This window comes from Tursiops truncatus, chromosome 11 (assembly GCF_011762595.2).
Source record: "Tursiops truncatus isolate mTurTru1 chromosome 11, mTurTru1.mat.Y, whole genome shotgun sequence".
Classification (NCBI taxonomy): Eukaryota; Metazoa; Chordata; class Mammalia; order Artiodactyla; family Delphinidae; genus Tursiops; species Tursiops truncatus.
In genome coordinates, this window is record NC_047044.1 from 19,730,466 (window position 1) to 19,750,269 (window position 19,804).

General features: G+C 40.9%; 1 protein-coding gene across 5 annotated transcripts in view; it reads left to right on the forward strand.

Annotated features, from left to right (window-relative positions):
* Positions 1-19,804, forward strand: part of GNPTAB (N-acetylglucosamine-1-phosphate transferase subunits alpha and beta) — an 86,079-nt gene that overhangs the window by 18,585 nt on the left and 47,690 nt on the right. For 2 of the 5 annotated variants that reach the window (XM_019918354.3, XM_019918355.3), the window contains exons 2-5: positions 6,768-6,853; positions 15,477-15,596; positions 16,661-16,702; positions 19,393-19,598. In XM_019918354.3, coding sequence (XP_019773913.1) covers positions 6,768-6,853; positions 15,477-15,596; positions 16,661-16,702; positions 19,393-19,598 — 454 coding nt within the window. Of the gene's footprint in view, positions 1-6,767; positions 6,854-15,476; positions 15,666-16,660; positions 16,703-19,392; positions 19,599-19,804 lie in introns of those variants that run through there. The other 3 variants (XM_019918357.3, XM_033866197.2, XM_019918358.3) reach the window with 2 other exon arrangements.

The window sequence follows — 19,804 nt, forward strand, 5'->3', positions numbered from 1 at the left end:
ATAGAGACCTTATCCAGAGGAAATAGGAAGAAAAGCCAGGGAATCAGAGCTGCTCTCTTGCCAGAAATGCATGTTCTGATGGGAGAAGATGGTGAAAGATATCTGTGCCAGATCCCACGCGGGAAAGAAGCTGTCTGAGATCCGAGGAAACATCCGTCTGCTAAGAGGAGCCAGCAGCCTGTTGACAAAAATTGGGGAGGGGAGGGGGAGTCAGAACTCTTCTTTTTTTTAAAAAAAAATAAATTTATTTATTTTATTTTTATTTATTTTTGGCTGCGTTGGGTCTTCGTTGCTGCACACAGGCTTTCTCTAGTTGCAGAGAGCTGGGGCTACTCTTTGTTGCGGTGCTCGGGCTTCTCATTGCGGTGGCTTCTCTTTTTGTGGAGCACGGGCTCTAGCGCACGGGCTTCAGTAGTTGTGGCACATGGGCTCAGTAGTTGTGGCTTGTGGGCTCTAGAGTGCAGGCTCAGTAGTTGTGGCACGCGGGCATAGTTGCTCATGTGTGATCTTTCTGGACCAGGGATTGAACCCGTGTCTCCTGCATTGGCAGGCAGATTCTGAACCAGTGTGCCACCAGGGAGGCCCAGAACTCTTCTTTTTGTGTGACTTTAGATAAGTCACTTAAACTCTTTGAGTCTCAGAGTCTCATCTGTACAATAAAGAGTTTATATTAAAAAAATAAATAAAATCACAAAACTGGGGCTGAGGTCAGGGCCTGCTTTTGTGACATGTACTTAATCTTTAGGCATTGAATAGCTGCAGCCCTGTCCAGGAGAACTCTGTGCAGTGTTGGAAATGGCCTGTAATTATGAGCTGTCCAGTACAGTAGCCACTAGCTACATGTGGCTGTTGGGCACTTCACATGTGGCTAGTGTGACTAAGGTACTAAGTTTTAAATTTAACTTATTTAGTCTTAATTTAAATAACCACACGTGCCTAGTGGGGACGTTTTTGGACAGTGCAGATCTGTTTTTGGACCATGTTTTTGGACAGTGCAGATCTAAATTCATAGGTACAGTAACTGTTTGCAAGGACGTTCTAGCAGGGCTCACACATTGGCATTGGATTTAAAGTACTCCCTGTGTAATTCTGTGATTCTGTAAACTCTGAACTGTAGAACAACTAAACCTACATATATGTACCCAGAAAGTCAGTTTGAATACATTTGGAAACCATCTTTAGTAGTTCCCCACCACCACCTTTTCCTTTTATTCAAGTGTGGTTGAGGAGACTTTTTTTTTTTTTGGGGGGCTGCGTTGTGCAGCATGTGGGATCTTAGTTCCCCAACTGGGGAGCGAACCTGGGCCCTCCGCAGTAAAAGAGCGGAGTTCTAACCACTGGACTGCCAGGGAATTCCCTCTCTTTGCTCCTCTACTTCTTTAAAAGTCTCAGCTTTCTCTCCTAGAAAAAGGAGAGAGATTTTGTTAAGTTATTATGATTAACCCTATCCTGGATTATTCCTTTTCTCCAACAGTAATCTGTTTTAATCTGTACTCATGTAAAAGCTGAACAGTAAGTGTTCCTAAATCATTTCATGAAAGTACATGATTAGTCCTTAACAGGATGTCAGCTCCCTGAGGACAAAGCCCTGGTTCCCATTTTTTGCCCTTTAAAATGGTCATCAAATGTATGTCGTGTATCTAATTCTGTGAAGAATTCAAAGAAGGTAGACGTGGTCTAGAAAAGTATCTTTGAGTTTAATTAATGTTCAAGTAAATAGTGGTCATGCATCTTGGGTTTGGGTCATTTCCTGTGTATGAAAAGGAGAGATCAGCCCACTTTTGGTAACCATTCAATGCCTAATAAGAAATGGGTTAATCTTTTATTTTAGCCACTTCGTGTTGGGAAATGCAGTGAGCTGTTTGTGTCCTCCCAAAATTTATATGCTGAAACTATTCCGGTGTGATGCTATTAGGAGGTGAGCTCTTTGGTAGATGATTAGGTCATGAGGGTGGAACCCCCATTAGTGGGATTAGTGCCTTTATAAAACAGACCCCAGAGAGCTCCCTTGCCCCTTCCACCATGTGAGGTGACACAGCGTGAACACAGCCATCTATGGACCAGGAGGCAGGCCCTCACCAAATAGCAAATCTGTCAGCACCTTGATCTTAGTCTTCCCAGTCTCCAGAACTGTGAGAAATAAATTTCTGTTGTTTTGAGCCACACAGTCTGTAGTATTCTGTCAGAGCAACCCTAATGGACTAAAGCAGGAAAACAAACATGTTTAATCAAATGTGATTAGAAAATGCTGCTGGTGATGAGATTTGACTTCCTGATTGGTATCAGGGGAGGAGGGGAATTAGCAGAAAAAGATAAAGCTTAGATTATCTTTGTCTGCCATTTAGTGGCTCTTAATGCAAAATATATTTTGTTTTCAGAAACTATGGAGAACCTGTTGTAATTTGGGAATATTATAAACTTCTGATGTGATTATCAAAGTTGAAAAGCTCTGTCAGAGTTACTTAGAGTTCTTGCTGCTTGAGTTTGGAGAGCCCTGGCATCTTAAGTTTTACAAGGTAGCTCGTCACATTTATACACTTGAAACTTTGAGAAAGGGACATGTGTTTTTACAGAGAGAGTTTTGCATCCTTGTGTGCTGAGGCCTGCTGTCGTCTCTCTATACCTGTAGCCTTTAGCCTTTACATTGACTATCTGGGAGTGGATCTGAAAGCAGGAAGCTCTGGAGGGAAACCACAGAGCAGTAGGCTGTTCCAAGGTGTTTGTCTTGTAAAACTAGTAGCCGTATTCACTCATTCTAGAAAGTTTATTGATTTTGTGCCAGGCAGTGTGCAAGGTTCTAGGACTGAAAATGAGAGAGATTAAGTTCCTGGCTTTGAGTTGCTCGCAGAGGTGTAGAAGATATTTAAACAGGTGAATTAATTATATTGTAGCATGTAAACGCTGTCTTTAAGAGACCTGTGAGCAGTTTGCAGTGAGTATTGTACAGCCCTATAGGATTTGCATATCTTATCAAAACGATCTTGTGAAATAGGTGGTATTAATATCCTCATTCTACAGAAGAAGAAATTGAAAATGGAGAAGTGCCCTAGATTTTATTATTGATACGTTCCAGACTTAAACTTCTGATTGTAATCTTATGATCCTTGCACTGTTCACCAGTCCTCTTCTTAATAATTACCTTCCTCCTTTCCGTAGCTGGGGAATCCCCAAAGGATTATGGGGCTTGCACCTCATTCACTGTTACTGTACCACAGGCATGCATTTGGTCCTGTTTCGGGACCATGAAGATCATCAACAAAAGTGTGTGCCGGTTTCATAATTGAAAAAGTTTATCAACTGAAAATTTTAGCGTTTGTGCGCACAGACCAGCTGAAGGACTCTCAGACATTCTAAAAATGCTGGGCCATTGAATTAAGGATGATAAACATACCAGTTTCAACTGGTTGAATGACCACATTCATGAATGTGTATTTGACAAAGCTGGCTCTGTGTAAATAAGCATCAGAAGAGCAGGCCAGGTGAAGCTGAGAGAGCCTGGGCCAAGCTAAACAGGAACGTGGGCTACGGAGTTCGGTTGATTCAAACCTCAGCCCCATCACACACACTGCAACTTGGCCTGGAGCTTCTTTTTGTGCCATCGTAGTACGTGCCTCAAAGTGGTGCCTTATTGTGGGGATTCAATGGAGGGGTGTGCCTGGCACAGTGGTGCTTGGTGAGTGTGTGTTTGAACCCCTTCTCCTGTGATCAGCACATTAAGACTGACTTTGGCTGCAATTTTGTAAAACTAACCAACAATTGATCTTGAATACCTTGGATGCCATGATTGCTAAGATGGAGTCTTAAAAGTGATACACATTTTAAAAAAATTTTTTTTAAATTTTATTTATTTATTTTTGGTTGCACTGGGTGTTCATTGCCATGCGCGGGCTTTCTCTAGTTGCGGCGAGCGGGGGCTGCTCTTCATTGCGGTGCGCAGGCTGCTCATTGCGGTGGCTTCTCTTGTTGTGGAGCACGGGCTCTAGGTGCGTGGGCTTCAGTAGTTGCAGCATGTGGGCTCAGTAGTTGTGGCGCACGGGCTTAGTTGCTCTGCAGGATGTGGGATCTTCTCGGATCAGGGCTCGAACCCGTGTCCCCTGCATTGGCAGGCGGATTCTCAACCACTGCGCCACCAGGGAAGTCCAAAAGTGATAAACATCTTTAACTAGTAGAATAAACTACCTTTAGATGATTTTTATAATTCTTTATTAATAATACATTGTTTATGTGGTATTTGAGAGCTCATGTAGTATTTTAGTAAATAGTATTTTGTTCATTGTGTCTTAAATTTTTACCAACAAACTACCCTTAGTAACAGACAAAAGTAAGTCCTCTGAGGAGAATAATGTAGAGAGGAGGGGTGTGTGTGTGTGTGTGTGTGTGTGTGTGTGTGTGTGTGTGTGTGTGTGTGTGTGTATGGGGAGAATAGCTCAAAATGGCAAATAGGACATTTTTTGAAGGTCAACATTATATCTGGTATTTTTATCACATCAATATTCCATTTTTCTCCATAAAAAATTTGCATTACTACCAATAGAATGTCTTAAATGTCTTGCCGTTATAAAAATGATGGCATTTCAGAAGTTAAGCTTGTTTACCCTCGGCTTCCAGTATGCCTGGCACGCTCCCCATACCCTTTACTTGCCCACGTCATGGGAGAATCACCGTCCTACTACAGCAGCACAGCAGACCGATGAAATAGATTTAGTACTTATTTCATAGTTGAGGAAATTGAGGCCCACACATTGTAGTTTACCCAGGGTTACACAACTACGAAGCAGGAGAACTGGGAGGTTCTCTTAGAAGGCATCCCAAGTTCCCAAATCCAGCCTGCTCTTACGTCACTCCTACAGTAGTGAGGTAATATTTACTAAGAAGAAGATGGTATGTAATGTGCTGGGTATGAGTTGATAATAAGCAGAATTGTAAGTCGTTCTCTACCCTTTGAGCAGTTTGCTTGGTCTGTCAAGATGCTAACATGGGGTAAAAGGTAAATAACAATAAAACTAAGTGATGCAAGGCATCAAGTAAGTGATAGAAGTTATCCAGAGTTCTGAGAAGGAAGCATTCAGACTGGGCTGAAGAATATGGAAAGGCTTTGTGCAAGAACAGAGACTCGATTTTACAGTAGTCAGTGTTTCTCTCACCTGTTCCTCTGGTCTTTTGTTTACTGCTGATAATGGCTGAAAACTATCTAATTGCAAGTTTAAGTCTTTTTTGGCTTCTTTGTTGTTTGGAAGGTGTTCATATTTTTACAGTTTACCCCAGAATAAACAATTTTTTAATTGCACAAGTTTTTTCTACTCTTTTCCGTCCTTGATAGTATTAAGGAAATGATCTGACACTAACCCTTAGATGAATTTTATTTGATTTACAAGTTTCCTTTTTCATTCCTCATAGAGCATATTACTCATTCATCTAGAAAAGTTTAGAAAGATTTTCATAATAGGGTTTAGTTGACAGGAATAGCAGAAAAGGGAAATGTTTCTGATGGAAGAGAATCAAGTTCAAATGTTGATGGGCTTAGGAGCAGGGACAAAAGACCCAGAGGAGGTGAAGACAGGAAGAGACACGGTGTCCTTATGGAGTTGACGTGGGGGCATGGAGGATACAGGTGAGAAACACAGTGTCAGCCCTGCAGCTGGGAGCCCCTCTTAAGTCATAGACTGTTAGGACTGGCAGGGATTTCAAAGACCCCCTGCATTTTACAGATGAAGAGACAGGCTGAAGAGGCTAAGTAACTTGCTCAGTGTCACTCATAAAAGTGACAGAGCTGGGATGAAAACCCACATCCCGAGTAATAAGCCAGCATTCCTACCACTTCCCCCAAGATCTAAGAGTGCAGAACTCTGAACTAGAGGAACGTTCCTAAATGTGGTATTTAAGGACCCTTTGCTATTGCCGTTGTTTCTAATACACCGGAGCGGTTTGGAGATGCCAAGATTAATTTATCTGATGAAGGAAGGCATGTTGTATTAACATACAGCACGTCAGCATTTCTCAGCCGTTTGTGAAGCGCACTCTCTCTGATGTTTTCTCCCCACCTTCCAGGTAGCCGTACTAGCCAAGGACAGTTATATTGAGCTTTATTTTATTTATTTATTTATTTTTATAAATTTATTTATTTTTGGCTGTGTTGGGTCTTTGTTGCTGCGCAGGGGCTTTCTCTAGTTGCAGCCAGCAAGGGCTACTCTTCGTTGTGGTGCACGGGCTTCTCATTGCAGTGGCTTCTCCTGTTGTGGAGCATGGGCTGTAGGTGCATGGGCTTCAGTAGTTGTGGCACGCAGGCTCAGGAGTTGTGGCTCGCGGGCTCTAGAGTACAGGCTCAGTAGTTGTGGCACACGGGCTTAGTTGCTCCGCGGCATGTGGGATCTTCCCGGACCAGGGCTCGAACCCATGTCCCCTGCACTGGCAGGCGGATTCTTAACCACTGGGCCACCAGGGAAGTCCTTGATTGGGTTTGTTGTTGTTGTTGTTGAGTTGCATGAGCTGTTTATATATTTTGAAAATTAAGCCCTTGTCGGTTGCATCATTTGCAAATATTGTCTCCTAGTCTGTAGGTTGTTTTTTCATTTTGTTTTTGGTTTCTTTTGCTGTGCAAAAGCTTGTAATAAGTCTGATTAGGTCCCATTTGTTTATTTTTGCTTTTATTTCTATTGCCTTGGGAGTCCTTTAGCAATTCTTAATGAAATTAAAATGAAATGAAAGTTACATACTCTCAGTATTTGATGCAAAGAAAACATTTGTTTTTCTTTTCTTTTTTTCCCTAGGTGGTTCTGGAATGGAGCCGGGATCAATACCATGTTTTGTTTGATTCCTACAGAGACAATATTGCTGGGAAGTCCTTTCAGAATCGGTGAGAAGAGATCAGTTTTGGAGAGTAGCTTATTTGGGCTTAAATAAGCCTTGAAATCACCCATGCTTTAAGTAGAACAGTTGAAGAGGTCTTTCCAAGTTGTAGGTATGGTTTAGCTTGTTTAAGACTACTCCCATGTGAAGGTACCTTGTAATCCATCCTCACGTTTTATGGATGAAAACTTTGATTGCCAAAGAGCAATCCTGCTTTGCAGTATATTGAGTACTTTAAGTTACACGATCTCGCTTTGTCCTTGCCCCAGTTCTGTGAGCTCAAGGTAATTCCATCCCCCTGTAGGATGAGGAAGCCAGGCGGCTACTCTGCAGCCAGTTCCAAGCCCCGGCCAGTGTTCTTCTGTTGACATCAGTGTTAACCAGAGCATCTGCTGTGGTATCCACCAGGACTGGATGCCCACATGCCCCTGTGGTCACCACATCTGGCTGCCTCGCCGTGGGGAGGAGCAAACCACCTCACAGGTTGGGTCTTTTTCTCCTTAAAGCCAAGCTTCTTGGTGCAGCCACTCCTGAATGCTGCCTTCACCCTTTTCCTTGGAGACTTTTTCGTCCTTCACAAGACAGACCCCAAAGTTAAAGCAATCTTTTCCAACATCCTCCTTCCCTTCTCACAGCTAAAATAAGTCACACACGGTCTTTTCATTTTTTTGTCTGTAAAACTGTTACTTGTATGGTTTTATATCATAAAAGCAATATATGTCTATGGTCAAAAACAGTTCAAACATTATAGAAAAAGAAAAACAAAAAGAAAAAGTAAAGCCTCTCTCTGTTCCATTCTGAATTTCCCCTGACCCAGAGGAACCATGGTTAATGAATTTTTGTTTCGGATTCTTCTGGTGACCGTCCTTTCAACTTAAAAAAAAAAAGCAAAAACAAAAAACGGAGTTCTCTCCTTTTTGGTTTACTCACTTTATGCAGTATCTATTAACTGCTTTCCATTGTAACGGCACACAGCTAATCACTATAGGGCAAGGAGCACGGGTGACCAAAAACAAATGTGAGGTAGCTAACAAAGGTAGTTAACCTCACAGATGGACCTTGGTCTAACTCTCAGAGGCCATAATCAGAAACTTCCCTAGATCCTGACTGTCCATTTTCCCTGGAGGATAGACACCATAAGTCCTCCTCTCTACCTTCACTGAACCAGAAAACCTAGTGAAAGTGTAACGAGTAATCGGTGTCAATTGATGCACTTGGACCATTTTCTGGGAGCCTCTAGACTGCATCGGCAGTTCTGCTGGAGCTCTTGTCCCCGCTTAGAAGCACTTCGTTGCGCCTCTATCCACTTGTTATGAGTACCTGTATGGTCCCTATCAAATAAGTAGTTTTTAAAAAAAGCTGTGCTAATTAGACATAGATGTATGCACTGTTATAGTCCTGAACCTCTCAGCGAAGAAGGGCTGTAGGATTCCTTGAGTTAGCCTAAGCTTTACTTTAAGCAAGTGAAGGGCGAAGTAGGGAAACTCTAGATCTTTCTCTTAGGATCTCTTAAAACAGCAGTTTCCAAAGAACCTGGGGGATCTGCGAAATCAGAGCTATATTTATAAGAGCGCTGAGGTGTTATTTGCCTTTTTTTACTGCGTTGACATTTGCACGAATTGTGTAAAAGCCATGGTGGGTAAAATTGCCACACCTTAGCACAAGCCACTGTAATTCACCACCGCCACATATCTGCACGGGGCAGAAAAAAGCCGGTTCGCTTAAGAATGTTCCTGAGGAAGCAGTAAAAATCGTTGATTTGATTCTACCCTGACCCCGTGAGTACACATTTTCTTAATGTTCTGTGTGATGCAACGGGAAGCACACCTCAGGCACCTGGCTGCATGGCGATTGTCTTGAGGAAAAGCCCTCTCGTGGTTGTTTGAGTTGCAGCCTGAACTCACTGTTCTGTTTCATGGATCACCATTGTTATGACTTGAAAGGACAGATGACAGTGTCATTACTCAGACTTGTTATATTTGGCAGGTATTTTCTTGACAGTAAACAAAGCGATCCTGTGTTTGAAAGGAAAGAAATGATAGTATTTGCTGCCAAAGATAAAATTTGAGCTTTGAAGTGAAAATTAGAATTTTGGAAATCTTGTTTCCACCACTGTAAGCCTAATAGCTTCACAATACTGTAAAGACTTCTCTGATTAGATTTGCAGCATTATCCAAGAAAATTGCGTTTGTTAATATTATGTAAGAAAATTAAGGAAATATGTCACATTTGGCAGAGCTGCATAACTCAGTAAGCTGTTGTTTTCCAGATGACCAATGCATTGATGTTACAGAATTTCACATGGGTGAAAGCCATTCAAAGTGCAAGAAAGACCGATGGACTTTAATGTAAAAGCACAAAAAGTTCATTAATGTAGTTTCAGATCACACATTGCAACCAATTTTTAAGAAACTTCCCCTTATTTTGGTGTAGTATCAAAGAAGAATATGCACTATTATTTGAAAAGGCTATTAAAATACGCCTCCCCTTTCCAAGTACGTATCTGTGGGCCTGGGTTTTCTTCAACCAAAAGAGCATATGGGAACAGATTGAATTCAGATGATTTGACATGCTTGCTTGCTTGCTTCTACTAAGTCATTAAAGAGATTTGGAGAAATGTAAAGTAATGCCTCTCTTCTCACTAAATTGTTTTGTTGTTTCAGAAAATACTGCTATTTTCATTTAGTTTTTATTTTATTTTATTTCTTTTAAATTTACTTATTTTTGCTGCATTGTGTCTTTGTTGCTGCACGTGGGCTTTCTCTAGTTGCGGTGAGCAGGGGCTACTCATCATTACGGTGCGCGGGCTTCTCATTTACGGTGCCTTCTCTTGTTGTGGCACGCAGGCTCAGTAGTTGTGGCTCTTGGGCTCTAGAGCGCAGGCTCAGTAGTTGTGGCGCATGAGCTTAGTTGCTCCGCGGCATGTGGAATCTTCCCTGACCAGGGCTTTAACCGTGTCCCCTTCATTCGCAGGCAGATTCTTAACCACTGTGTCACCAGGGAAGTCCTATTTTATTTTTTAAAAATATTTATTTGGTTGCACTGGGTCTTAGTTGTGGCTTACTGGCTCCTTAGTTGTGGCAGGCGGGCTCCTTAGTTGTGGCATGTGAATTCTTAGTTGTGGCATGCATGTGGGATCCTGCTTCTTGACCAGGGATCGAACCTGGGCCCCCTGCGTTGGGAGCATGGAGTCTTAACCACTGCGCCACCAGAGAAGTCCCTGCTCTTTTCATTTAAAAAGTTATTTATGTTAACCCATGAAGGGGTTTATTATTGTTTTAAAATGAATTTTTGAATGTCTGATTTATTTTTGAAAATGGCAAGTGTGAATCTTTAGAGAAATGCAGATCAAAACTACAATGAGGTATCATCTCACACCGGTCAGAATGGCCATCATCAAAAGATCTACAAACAGTAAATGTTAGAGAGGGTGTGGAGAAAGGGGAACCCTCTTGCCCTGTTGGTGGGAATGTAAATTGATTCAGCCACTATGGAGAACAGTATGGAGGTTCCTTAAAAAACTAAAAATAGAACTACCATACAACCCAGCAATCCTACTACTGGGCATATACCCTGAGAAAACCATAATTCAAAAAGAGTCATGTATCACAATGTTCATTGCAGCACTATTTACGATAGCCAGGACATGGAAGCAACCTAAGTGTCCATCGACAGATGAATGGATAAGGAAGATGTGGCACATATACACAAGGGAATATTACTCAGCCATAAAAAGAAACAAAATTGAGTTATTTGTAGTGAGGTGGATGGACCTAGAGTCTGTCATACAGAGTGAAGTAAGTCAGAAATAGAAAAACAAATACTGTATACTAACACATATATATGGAATCTAAAAAAAAAAAATGGCTCTGATGAACCTAGGGGCAGGACAGGAATAAAGACACAGATTTAGAGAATGGACTTGAGGACACGGGGAGGGGGAAAGGTAAGCTGGGACGAAGTGAGAGAGTGGCATGGACCAAATGTAAAATAGATAGCTAGTGGGAAGCAGCCACATAGCACAGGGAGATCAGCTCAGTGCATTGTGACCACCTAGAGGGGTGGGATAGGGAGGGTGGGAGGGAGACGCAAAAGGGAGGGGATATGGGGATATATGTATATGTATAGCTGATTCACTTTGTTATACAGCAGAAACTAACACAACATTGTAAAGCAATTATACTCCAGTAAAGATGTTAAAAAAAAAAGTAAATTATATCCAACCACACACACACAAAAAGAAAATGGCAAGTGTAGATAGTTATAACCTAAAAACAAAAGCTTTTAGGGTTCCTTAATATTTAAGAGTGTGAAGTGTCTGGACCCTAAAAAGTTTGAGAATAATTCGTTAATGTAGCAGTTCTCAAGCTTCAGTGTGCAGCAGAATTCCACAGAGGGCTTGAGAAAATACAGTTTCTCCCCATCTCCAGAGTTTCTGCATCTGTAGGTCTCAGAGGGGTGCAGAGAATTTTCATCTCTAACAAGTTCACTGGTGATACTGAAACCACTGGTCTGGTGACCACACTTTGACAACTATTGTATTAACGGATTCTTAATGAAACATAATTTTCCTCCTTCTCCAACTTTTATTTTAACAATGCTGATTTTCCTAAGAAAAGCTCAAAATGGCCTTCTTTCACTCCCAACATTTATTGAGTACTCACTCGGCCTACTGTGTCTGATGCTGTGTTGCGTGCTGGTGGTGCACAGACGCATAAATCTCTGCCTGGACGGAGCCTCAAAACTTTTAGAAGGAAAACTAGCTCAGAAAATCTAGATACTGAGGTCAGCAGTTTTAATCAAACACTCTTGTTCTCTTCCTGAAGGGTGTGGGTGTGTGTTTTAAATATTTCTTCTCTTAATTTTAGATTGCATTAAAATATAGTTTGATTTTTATGTAGGGATATTTCAAGATTATCTAATTTCGATGATGACAAGAAAATGGATCATATGTAATATCTAATATATTTAAAAAAACCATAATGTTTATAGGAAGTTTTCATTGTTTTGCTAGTGTTTCTACATGTCTTTTTAATGTTGTTTGCCCTGAATGAAAAAAAAAATCCCATTCTATATGCCAGTGACCAATGAATATGTGAACTGTCTGCTGCTGCTAATTGTGAGGGCTTGAGTCAGCCTGGGCTCAGTTTTGTCATCTCTAAAATGTAGATATTAGATGAAGTGTACAATCTCTTCCAACTTTGTTTCTAAGATACTATTCATGTTCTAAGTTTTCCTCTCTGCTTTATGTGATGTAGAACCAAGGGACTATTGAGTGCCTTCATATTCACTTAAACTAAACTAATAAAAATAAAAGGTATCACCACGGCTTTGGTTCTGAATCATAGGTAACTTTCTTAGTCTTCAGCTCTAAGTTAAAGACTTCCTTCTCATCTGGAAACTAAGCTAGTGGTCTGTGGTTAGAACAAAAGACTCACACTCACTGTGACCATGTCTAATAAGTAGAAAAACAACTGACTCACTGACCAGGGGCAGATCACACGATCTCCTCAGGGTTGTCGGTTTAACACCAGAGGATTGGATTGATCCTGTAATACAGCCTTACTAGAAGCACCAGCACATACATGCATTATTACATACTTATGCTGTTTTCCTCAGTTGAACTTGCATGGATATCTCTTGACTCTATTAAAACAATCTTTAATAGCAGATAATTACTCTTACAGAAAAGCTTTGGAATGTGCAAATTTTTGCCTCCTTTTTAAAAGCCTTTTCTTTCTAAAATATGTCACTTAAGCTTTTTTTTTTTTCCAAATTAATTTTGAGTCTGAGCATAGATAGATCACCTGTGAACTTGGGAGTGAGATGACTCTGGATAATTTACTTGCGGGTAATGTGAGGCATTTTTTTTTTTTAATAGGAAAGACTAATGTTTATGTTGAGGGAATGAACTAATAGTTATTTGGACAGTAAATACATATTAAACCCCACTATGTCCCAGGCACTATTCCTAGGCATGTAGTGATGAACAAGAGGAGCTCATTGACCTCATCTAGAACTGATATTTTAGTGGGGAAGGCTTTTTTTTTTAACTTAAAAACATGAACTAAATCTACCTATAAATCAGTAGTTCTCAATGTGAGTTTTTGGACCAGCAGCATTGGCTTGGGAACTTGTTAGAAATGCAGATTCTGGGGCCCCACTCCAGAACTAATGAATCAGAGACTCTGGGGACAGAGCCCAGCCATCTGTTTTGAAAGTCCTACAGGTGATTCTGATGTCTGCTAACATTTGGGAACCATCCATATAGACACACGCGGAAGAAAACCTAGATGAGGAAGCATTTGCGTATCGTTACAGTAAGGAGAGAGAGCCTGAGCCTGTACAGGAAAGAGAGGAAATAATTAATGAAGAGGGGCACAGAATGCGTGACACCATTTTTGCCTTAGAGATAGTTGATCTAGTGGAAGACAGACATCAAAAAAAATAGTACAACCAGTATGCTAAGGCTTCTTTAGAGTACAAAGTACAGTGGAAGTTGCTTCTTAAGCAGTATATTTTCTTTGTGGGAGGTGAGGGAGGAGGGCATTTGGGGAATGAGGAAGTGGTTAAAAAGAAGCATGAAAGAAAGGATATTCTAGGCAGAGGGAGAAGCATGTTCAAAGACACAGAAGCCTGCAAGTTCTTATCCTGTTTGGGTAAGGGCATACACATGGAGCGTCTAGAGCACAGGGTATAGATTATGAAGGAGTTTAGATTTTATTCTACGGGCAGTGGTGCACCTTTACGGGAGGGTTGGTAGATGCTCAGCTGTCACTTGTGTCTGAGTATGAGCTGATTGATTCCGCATTTTCCACATGAAGCTCTGGGTCCCCTGGAACCTCTTTGACCTTCATCTCCTCTTATGCTCTTCCCTTTGCTCCTGTTGTCTCTGCCACACTGGCCTCTAGTTCCTTAACCATGCCAGATAGGCAGCTGCCTCAGGGCATTTGCACATGATGTTTCCCTTCTCTGGGCTCTTCTTCCCCAGTTGCCCACATGGCCTGCTTCCTCACTTCCTTCATCTCTTTGCTGAAATGCCACCTTCCAGTAAGGCCATCTCTGCTCTCCCTGTTTAAAACTGACCCCCCACTTAGACGTACTGTGTATCCTCATTTTCTTTATAACATGGAACATCATCTGACTTCACTTATTTGGTTTATTTCCTGTCTTCACCTTTCTAGAATGTAAGCTTCATGAAGGCATAGATTTTGTTTTTTTTTTGTTTACTGCTGAGTCCCCAGCACCTAGAACAGTGCCTAGCACATACTGAGTGCTCAGTAAATATTTATTCACCAAATGGATAAGCACTCCTTTCATCCAGTCATCTCACCTGCTTCTTTTAAGCTATAAGTGTTTGTCACTCTGTTTATTTTTTTCCTTCCATAATTTGAAAGATTTATCCACCAAACTGCATTTGTTTTCCCCTGAGATAATTAACCCTGTGGCCAAAAGTCATGTTTTGCTTAGTCTTTGGAGCCCTTCGTGCTGCTGGGGGCCTGATCCTGTGCCTGGCCTGTGAGAAAGACAAAAGGAGGGTAAGCTTTAGGTCCTTGGCCTAAAAAAAAAACCAGCAACCAAAAAAACAACTCCCCCCCCCCAAAAAAAAAACGAAAAAAGCAAAGAAACTGTACTGTTTCTTGGAAAAGATCAAACCTGAAACAGAAGTATCCGAATTATGTCTATGTCACTATGAACTCCCGTGTTGTAGGTCTGGAGCAGACTCTGAAAGATGGGTAGGATTATGGTAAGTTGATGAAGGAAAGGAGAAGAAAGCTTTCAGCAGGGGTAAAACCTGAACAAAAACACTGAGATGGAGCTTAGGATACTCAAGAATTAAAAGCCTGCCTGACTCCTTAGGGGTAAGATAGTAAGGGAAAAATCAAGCAGGTTCGGGAAGGTGTTCTATGCTAGTAGTGTTCAAGTAAATCATCGAGTTCCTCACGTTGCAGGCACAAATCCTAATCCTCTGGGTACTTTAGGGAACAAAACAGGTATGTTTCCTGCTGCCTTGGGGCTTACATTCTAGGGGAGGGACACATGAATTACCAGTGTATGTAACATGTTAATTATTTCATAGGTGATCATTGCTATGGAAAAAAAAACAGAGTAGGGCGAACAGGATGGGGAGGGGCCAGGCTTGGGGGCAGCTGGGAATGGGAAGCCTGTAGCATTAAAGAGGGCCAGGTCTTCATTGGGGACTGCTGGCTAACTCTTTTTTTTTGGTAATTTTGTTTAAGCTTCTAATTTCTTTTCTATGTTTGGCTGCATTTGTATCCCAGCTTTCTCACTTGCTAAACTGAGAATGTAGCAGTTTAAAGTGAGCTTCTAAGACCTCCCCCACAGCCTTAAAACTGAAGGGACAGCAGCCTCCACCGGGTAGCTGTGATGATCAGACGATGCAAAACTGCATAAAGTGTCTAGCAGAATGCAACTCCAGAGAAGGGGCTCAGTAAATATTAGTGCCCAAGCCCCAGTTTGAAAGCATGCAAGTCTGTGGTATACGCCATGGTTGGATCACCTTTTCGCTGATTTTTTCATAACCTCTGAGTTTAAACCCTGTTATGCTCTTATTCCCAAGTATGTTGGCAACATGCACATGAGCTGGAGGACTTGTGTGTTTACCCTAGGCTCTGTCTGCCCATGCCGATCGACGTGGTTTACACCTGGGTGAATGGCACGGATCTTGAGCTACTGAAGGAACTGCAGCAAGTCAGAGAGCAGATGGAGGAGGAGCAGAAAGCAATGAGGTAAAACTGATCGTCAGAAAACAAGACACACAAAGCTCTACACTTGTAACTAATGGTACATTTCAGAAGGTAAGATGATGCTTACACTGCTGTTCAAACAAGAATCTGCATCTCAAATTCATGCCGTTACAAGATTCTGGCAGTCATGCAGCCGACCCTTGTTTCTTGGCGCCCAAGGAGGACTCGGCCACTTCGGTGAGATCTTGGCCTCACTTTGTCAGGTGGCCATCTCATGAATGTGGTGTTCTAGTGACGCCTTGGTCTCCAAAGGGCCTAAAGGTGGAGGAGCCACCTAAGGGAGCCCTGGGCTTCCTGCTCATTCAGTCTGAGTGCCAGATGTGATGATAACTTCATGAAGTAAGCTTTTATCATGCAGAATTGCTACACAGTAAGATGGATTAGTCCCTTGAAAATAAAACAGGCCTACAGACATAAGTTTTTTTCCATTTGATAAAGGCAGTAAAAAGTATATTTGTTACCCTTTTTAATATCAAATAGTATACTATGGAACTAGAAACCTTGGTAATTTTTTTAAATATGGAATTTTGATTATCTTATTTATCTGGGAAAAGTACAGTGGGCTTCTGGAGAGCCTTCTGAGCTGGAGACCTGGCTGATGTAACTTCCTCCGATTCCTCAGGAGTATTTACTGAGAATTTCCCCGTTCATTTCTTTGTAAATGTTTTGGGTGCCCCCAGTTGCAGGCCTTTGGCCATGTCATACTGCAACACATTTGTCTCTCTCTCTGTGCTCCTCCCCACTGCATGAAAATCACTTTGATAGCCTCGCCTCGTAACTATGTTTTACTAGTAAACGTAAAAGCTTATATTTTAAGTAAACTTTTGTGGTTACTGTGGGTGGTACGTGATAATATTTGTTGATCATAGCATATTAAAATGTATAATTTATTATGCATCTTAAATGTTATACACAGTACAGTACTTCTTAACTTACTGGTTGGTTCTCGTGGAGTAACCAGGAAAATCAGTGTTAAGTTCCCTCATTCACATGTAAGTCTAGCACTAGTCCATGCATATATAATGAAATCTATTTGCTTTCACTAGAGAAATCCTTGGGAAAAACACAACGGAACCAACTAAGAAGAGGTAAGCATTTTGATTTTCCTCTCAGTAATGAAAATCAAAGGAGGGAGGTGAAACGTCTAGGTTCTTCTCCCTTGCTTTTGTTGAGTACACAACAAAACAGAGTAAGTATTTTTTACTTACTCTGTTGCTCCTGTTCAGTCCCTCTGCTTTTGGTTTTTGACCCCCAAATTAAGTGCATCCGTTAGATGAGAAAACAGAGACACAGCTGATTGAGAACTGTGGTTATTCTGGTTGTAGCTAACCAAAACTTTATCGATTCTAGATACGTTAGGTAAGGTTTTTCTTCTTTGTCGTTTCCATTAATCGGTCTTGATGTGCTGTTCTCTTGGTTCACTTAAGTCTAACTTACACCAGTGTTTTCATTTATAGAATCTATGTCCATTGTTTAACTATGTGTTCAGTGTATATTTCCTTATCTTTAAAAGCTGTCATAGTTGTATGTCTTATATTTAAGGACTTGGGAAGGAGATTTAACCCAATGACAAGAATCAGATGATCTCTCTTGATTTGAATCATACCTGACTCTGATAGGTCCTTAAAACAAGACCGTCTCACTAACAGGCGGAAATCTCTGTTAACTGCCACTTCCCCACTGAACCATTAGACTTAAAATAGAAGAGTTATTCATAGAAATGATCCAAAAGTGCCTTCTGAATCATCTGTTAATGTTAATTATGCATATTTATTTATAAATACCTATTGCTAATACTGTTATTTTTATTTATTTTTAATTTATTTTTGGCTGCATTGGGTCTTCGTTGCTGCACATGGGCTTTCTCTAGTTGCGTTGAGCGGGGACTATACTCGTCGTTGTGCGTGGGCTTCTCATTGCGGTGGCTTATCTTGTTGCAGAGCACAGGCTCTAGGTGCACTGGCTTCAGTAGTTGTGGCTTATGGGCTCTAGAGAGCAGGCTCAGTAGTTGTGGCGCACGGGCTTAGTTGCTCCACGGCATGTAGGACCTTCCCGGACCAGGGCCCAAACCCGTGTCCCTGCATTGGCTGGCAGATTCTTAACCACTGCACCACCAGGGAAGTCCCCAAGACTGTTATTTTTAAATGACTTTTAAATTGAAGCAATGATGCAACATTACAGAAAGGTTGAGAGGAAAGACAAGAACTCACATAATTCTTTGGCCCTCACTCAACAATTATGATCATTTTCTTATTCTATTTTCATGTATGTTTTTATAGTAAATAATTTATAATCTTTGCAATTTTGTGTCCTACTTTTTATTTTATATAATCATACATATTTCTATGTTGATAAATTATTGTAATACTTCTTATCAATTTTAATATATAATATTCCATAAAGTAACTGTACTATAATTTGCTAAATGTTGGGTACTGCCGTATTTTCACTTTGTAAATATTTTGTGATACTATATTTGGGCCTATGGCATTTTCTGTGTGTGGGTTTGTTGTTTTTCCTGTTTTTGTTTCTCTTCTACTTGGACTAGATTCCTGGACATAAACTAATGAGGAAGAAACGTATGTATGTTTTCATGGGTCTGAAGAAGTATATATGTATATATAATGTAATTGCTTTTCCAAAGAGGAAATGGGGAACCCATCTGGAGGGATACCTGCAGAGTTTGCTGCCCTTGCACTAACATTGCATCATCATTTTTTGAGGGGTGCTAATTTAGTTAAAAGGTCATTGTTTTCTTTTGCATTTCTTTGAATATTAGTGAGGTTGCACAATTTCATGTAGTCTGTTAACTGGTCATAGCTCCCACCTTCTGAGTTCTCTAGCTGTGTCCTTTGCCCATTTGTTTAATTTAGGTATTTCTTATGTTTAGACAGGAATATTTCATGTAACTTCATAAAACTTTGTCACATTTGCTTTTGTTTGCATCAGTGTCCTGTCATATTCAGTGTACTTAATTGTATTCTAGTTGGAATTGGTAAACTGTTTCTGGTAAGATGATACTCTGTTAACCAGAAGTTTTCTACTTCCTAATCTGTCTGATATTGGGCTTTACTGGAATTACAAATAATGTTTAAAACAATAGTAATGAAGTGCTTAATTTCTTGTACACCTTTGAGTTAGTAAATTTTGTGGCAGTCCTATTTTATTTTTTAAATTTATTTAATTATTAATTAATTTTTTTTTTTGGCTGCGTTGGGTCTTTGTTGCTGCACACGGTCTTTTTCTAGTTGTGGTGAGGAAGGGCTACCCTTGGTTGCAGTGCACGGGCTTCTCATTGCAGTGGCTTCTCTTGTGGAGCACGGGTTCTAGGTGTGTGGGTTTTGGTAGTTGTGGCACATGGGCTCAGTAGTTGCAGCTCGTGGGCTCTAGAGAGCAGGCTCAGTAGTTGTGGTGCACGGGCTTACTTGCTCCACAGCATGTGGGATCTTCCCAGGCCAGGGCTCGAACCTGTGTCCCCTGTACTGGCAGGTGGATTCTCAACCACTGCGCCACCAGGGAAGTCTGCAGTCTTATTTTATTAACAGGAGTTTGAAAGCTCTATCTTTCGAGTTGCACTTGTTTGATAGTTTTATGCCGTACTTGCTAACTTACTAAATTTTTATATTCTTGAGATAAAATTCCTTGTTTATTGAAAGATCATGATTTTTAAATAAAATATAGAAGAAACACCTGTGAAATTTAGTAGTACCAACAAGCTTTTCAGTGTTGATTAAATTTTCAAGCATGTAGTTGTGAGCATGTTCATGTCTCTTTCCAGTGAGAAGCAGTTGGAGTGTTTGCTGACACACTGCATTAAGGTGCCAATGCTCGTCCTGGACCCAGCTCTGCCGACCAACATCACACTGAAGGACCTGCCATCTCTTTATCCTTCTTTTCATTCTGCCAGTGACATATTCAACGTTGCAAAACCAAAAAACCCTTCCACTAATGTCTCAGTTGTTGTTTTCGACAGTACAAAGAATGGTAAGATCTTCTTGTGGGTATTTTAAAATCATGTTATCATTGGATGTTGTAATAACAAAATTTTGAATGGAACAGAATTGGTTCACTTTTAAAGAAATGCCTGATAAACCAAAAATGTAAAAAGGGGAGCTACCATTGGATTTCAGCCCTGCTGTCAGAAAGGGATTGCATCTGTTTTACTCTGTGTAATACACATGCCTTCCTGT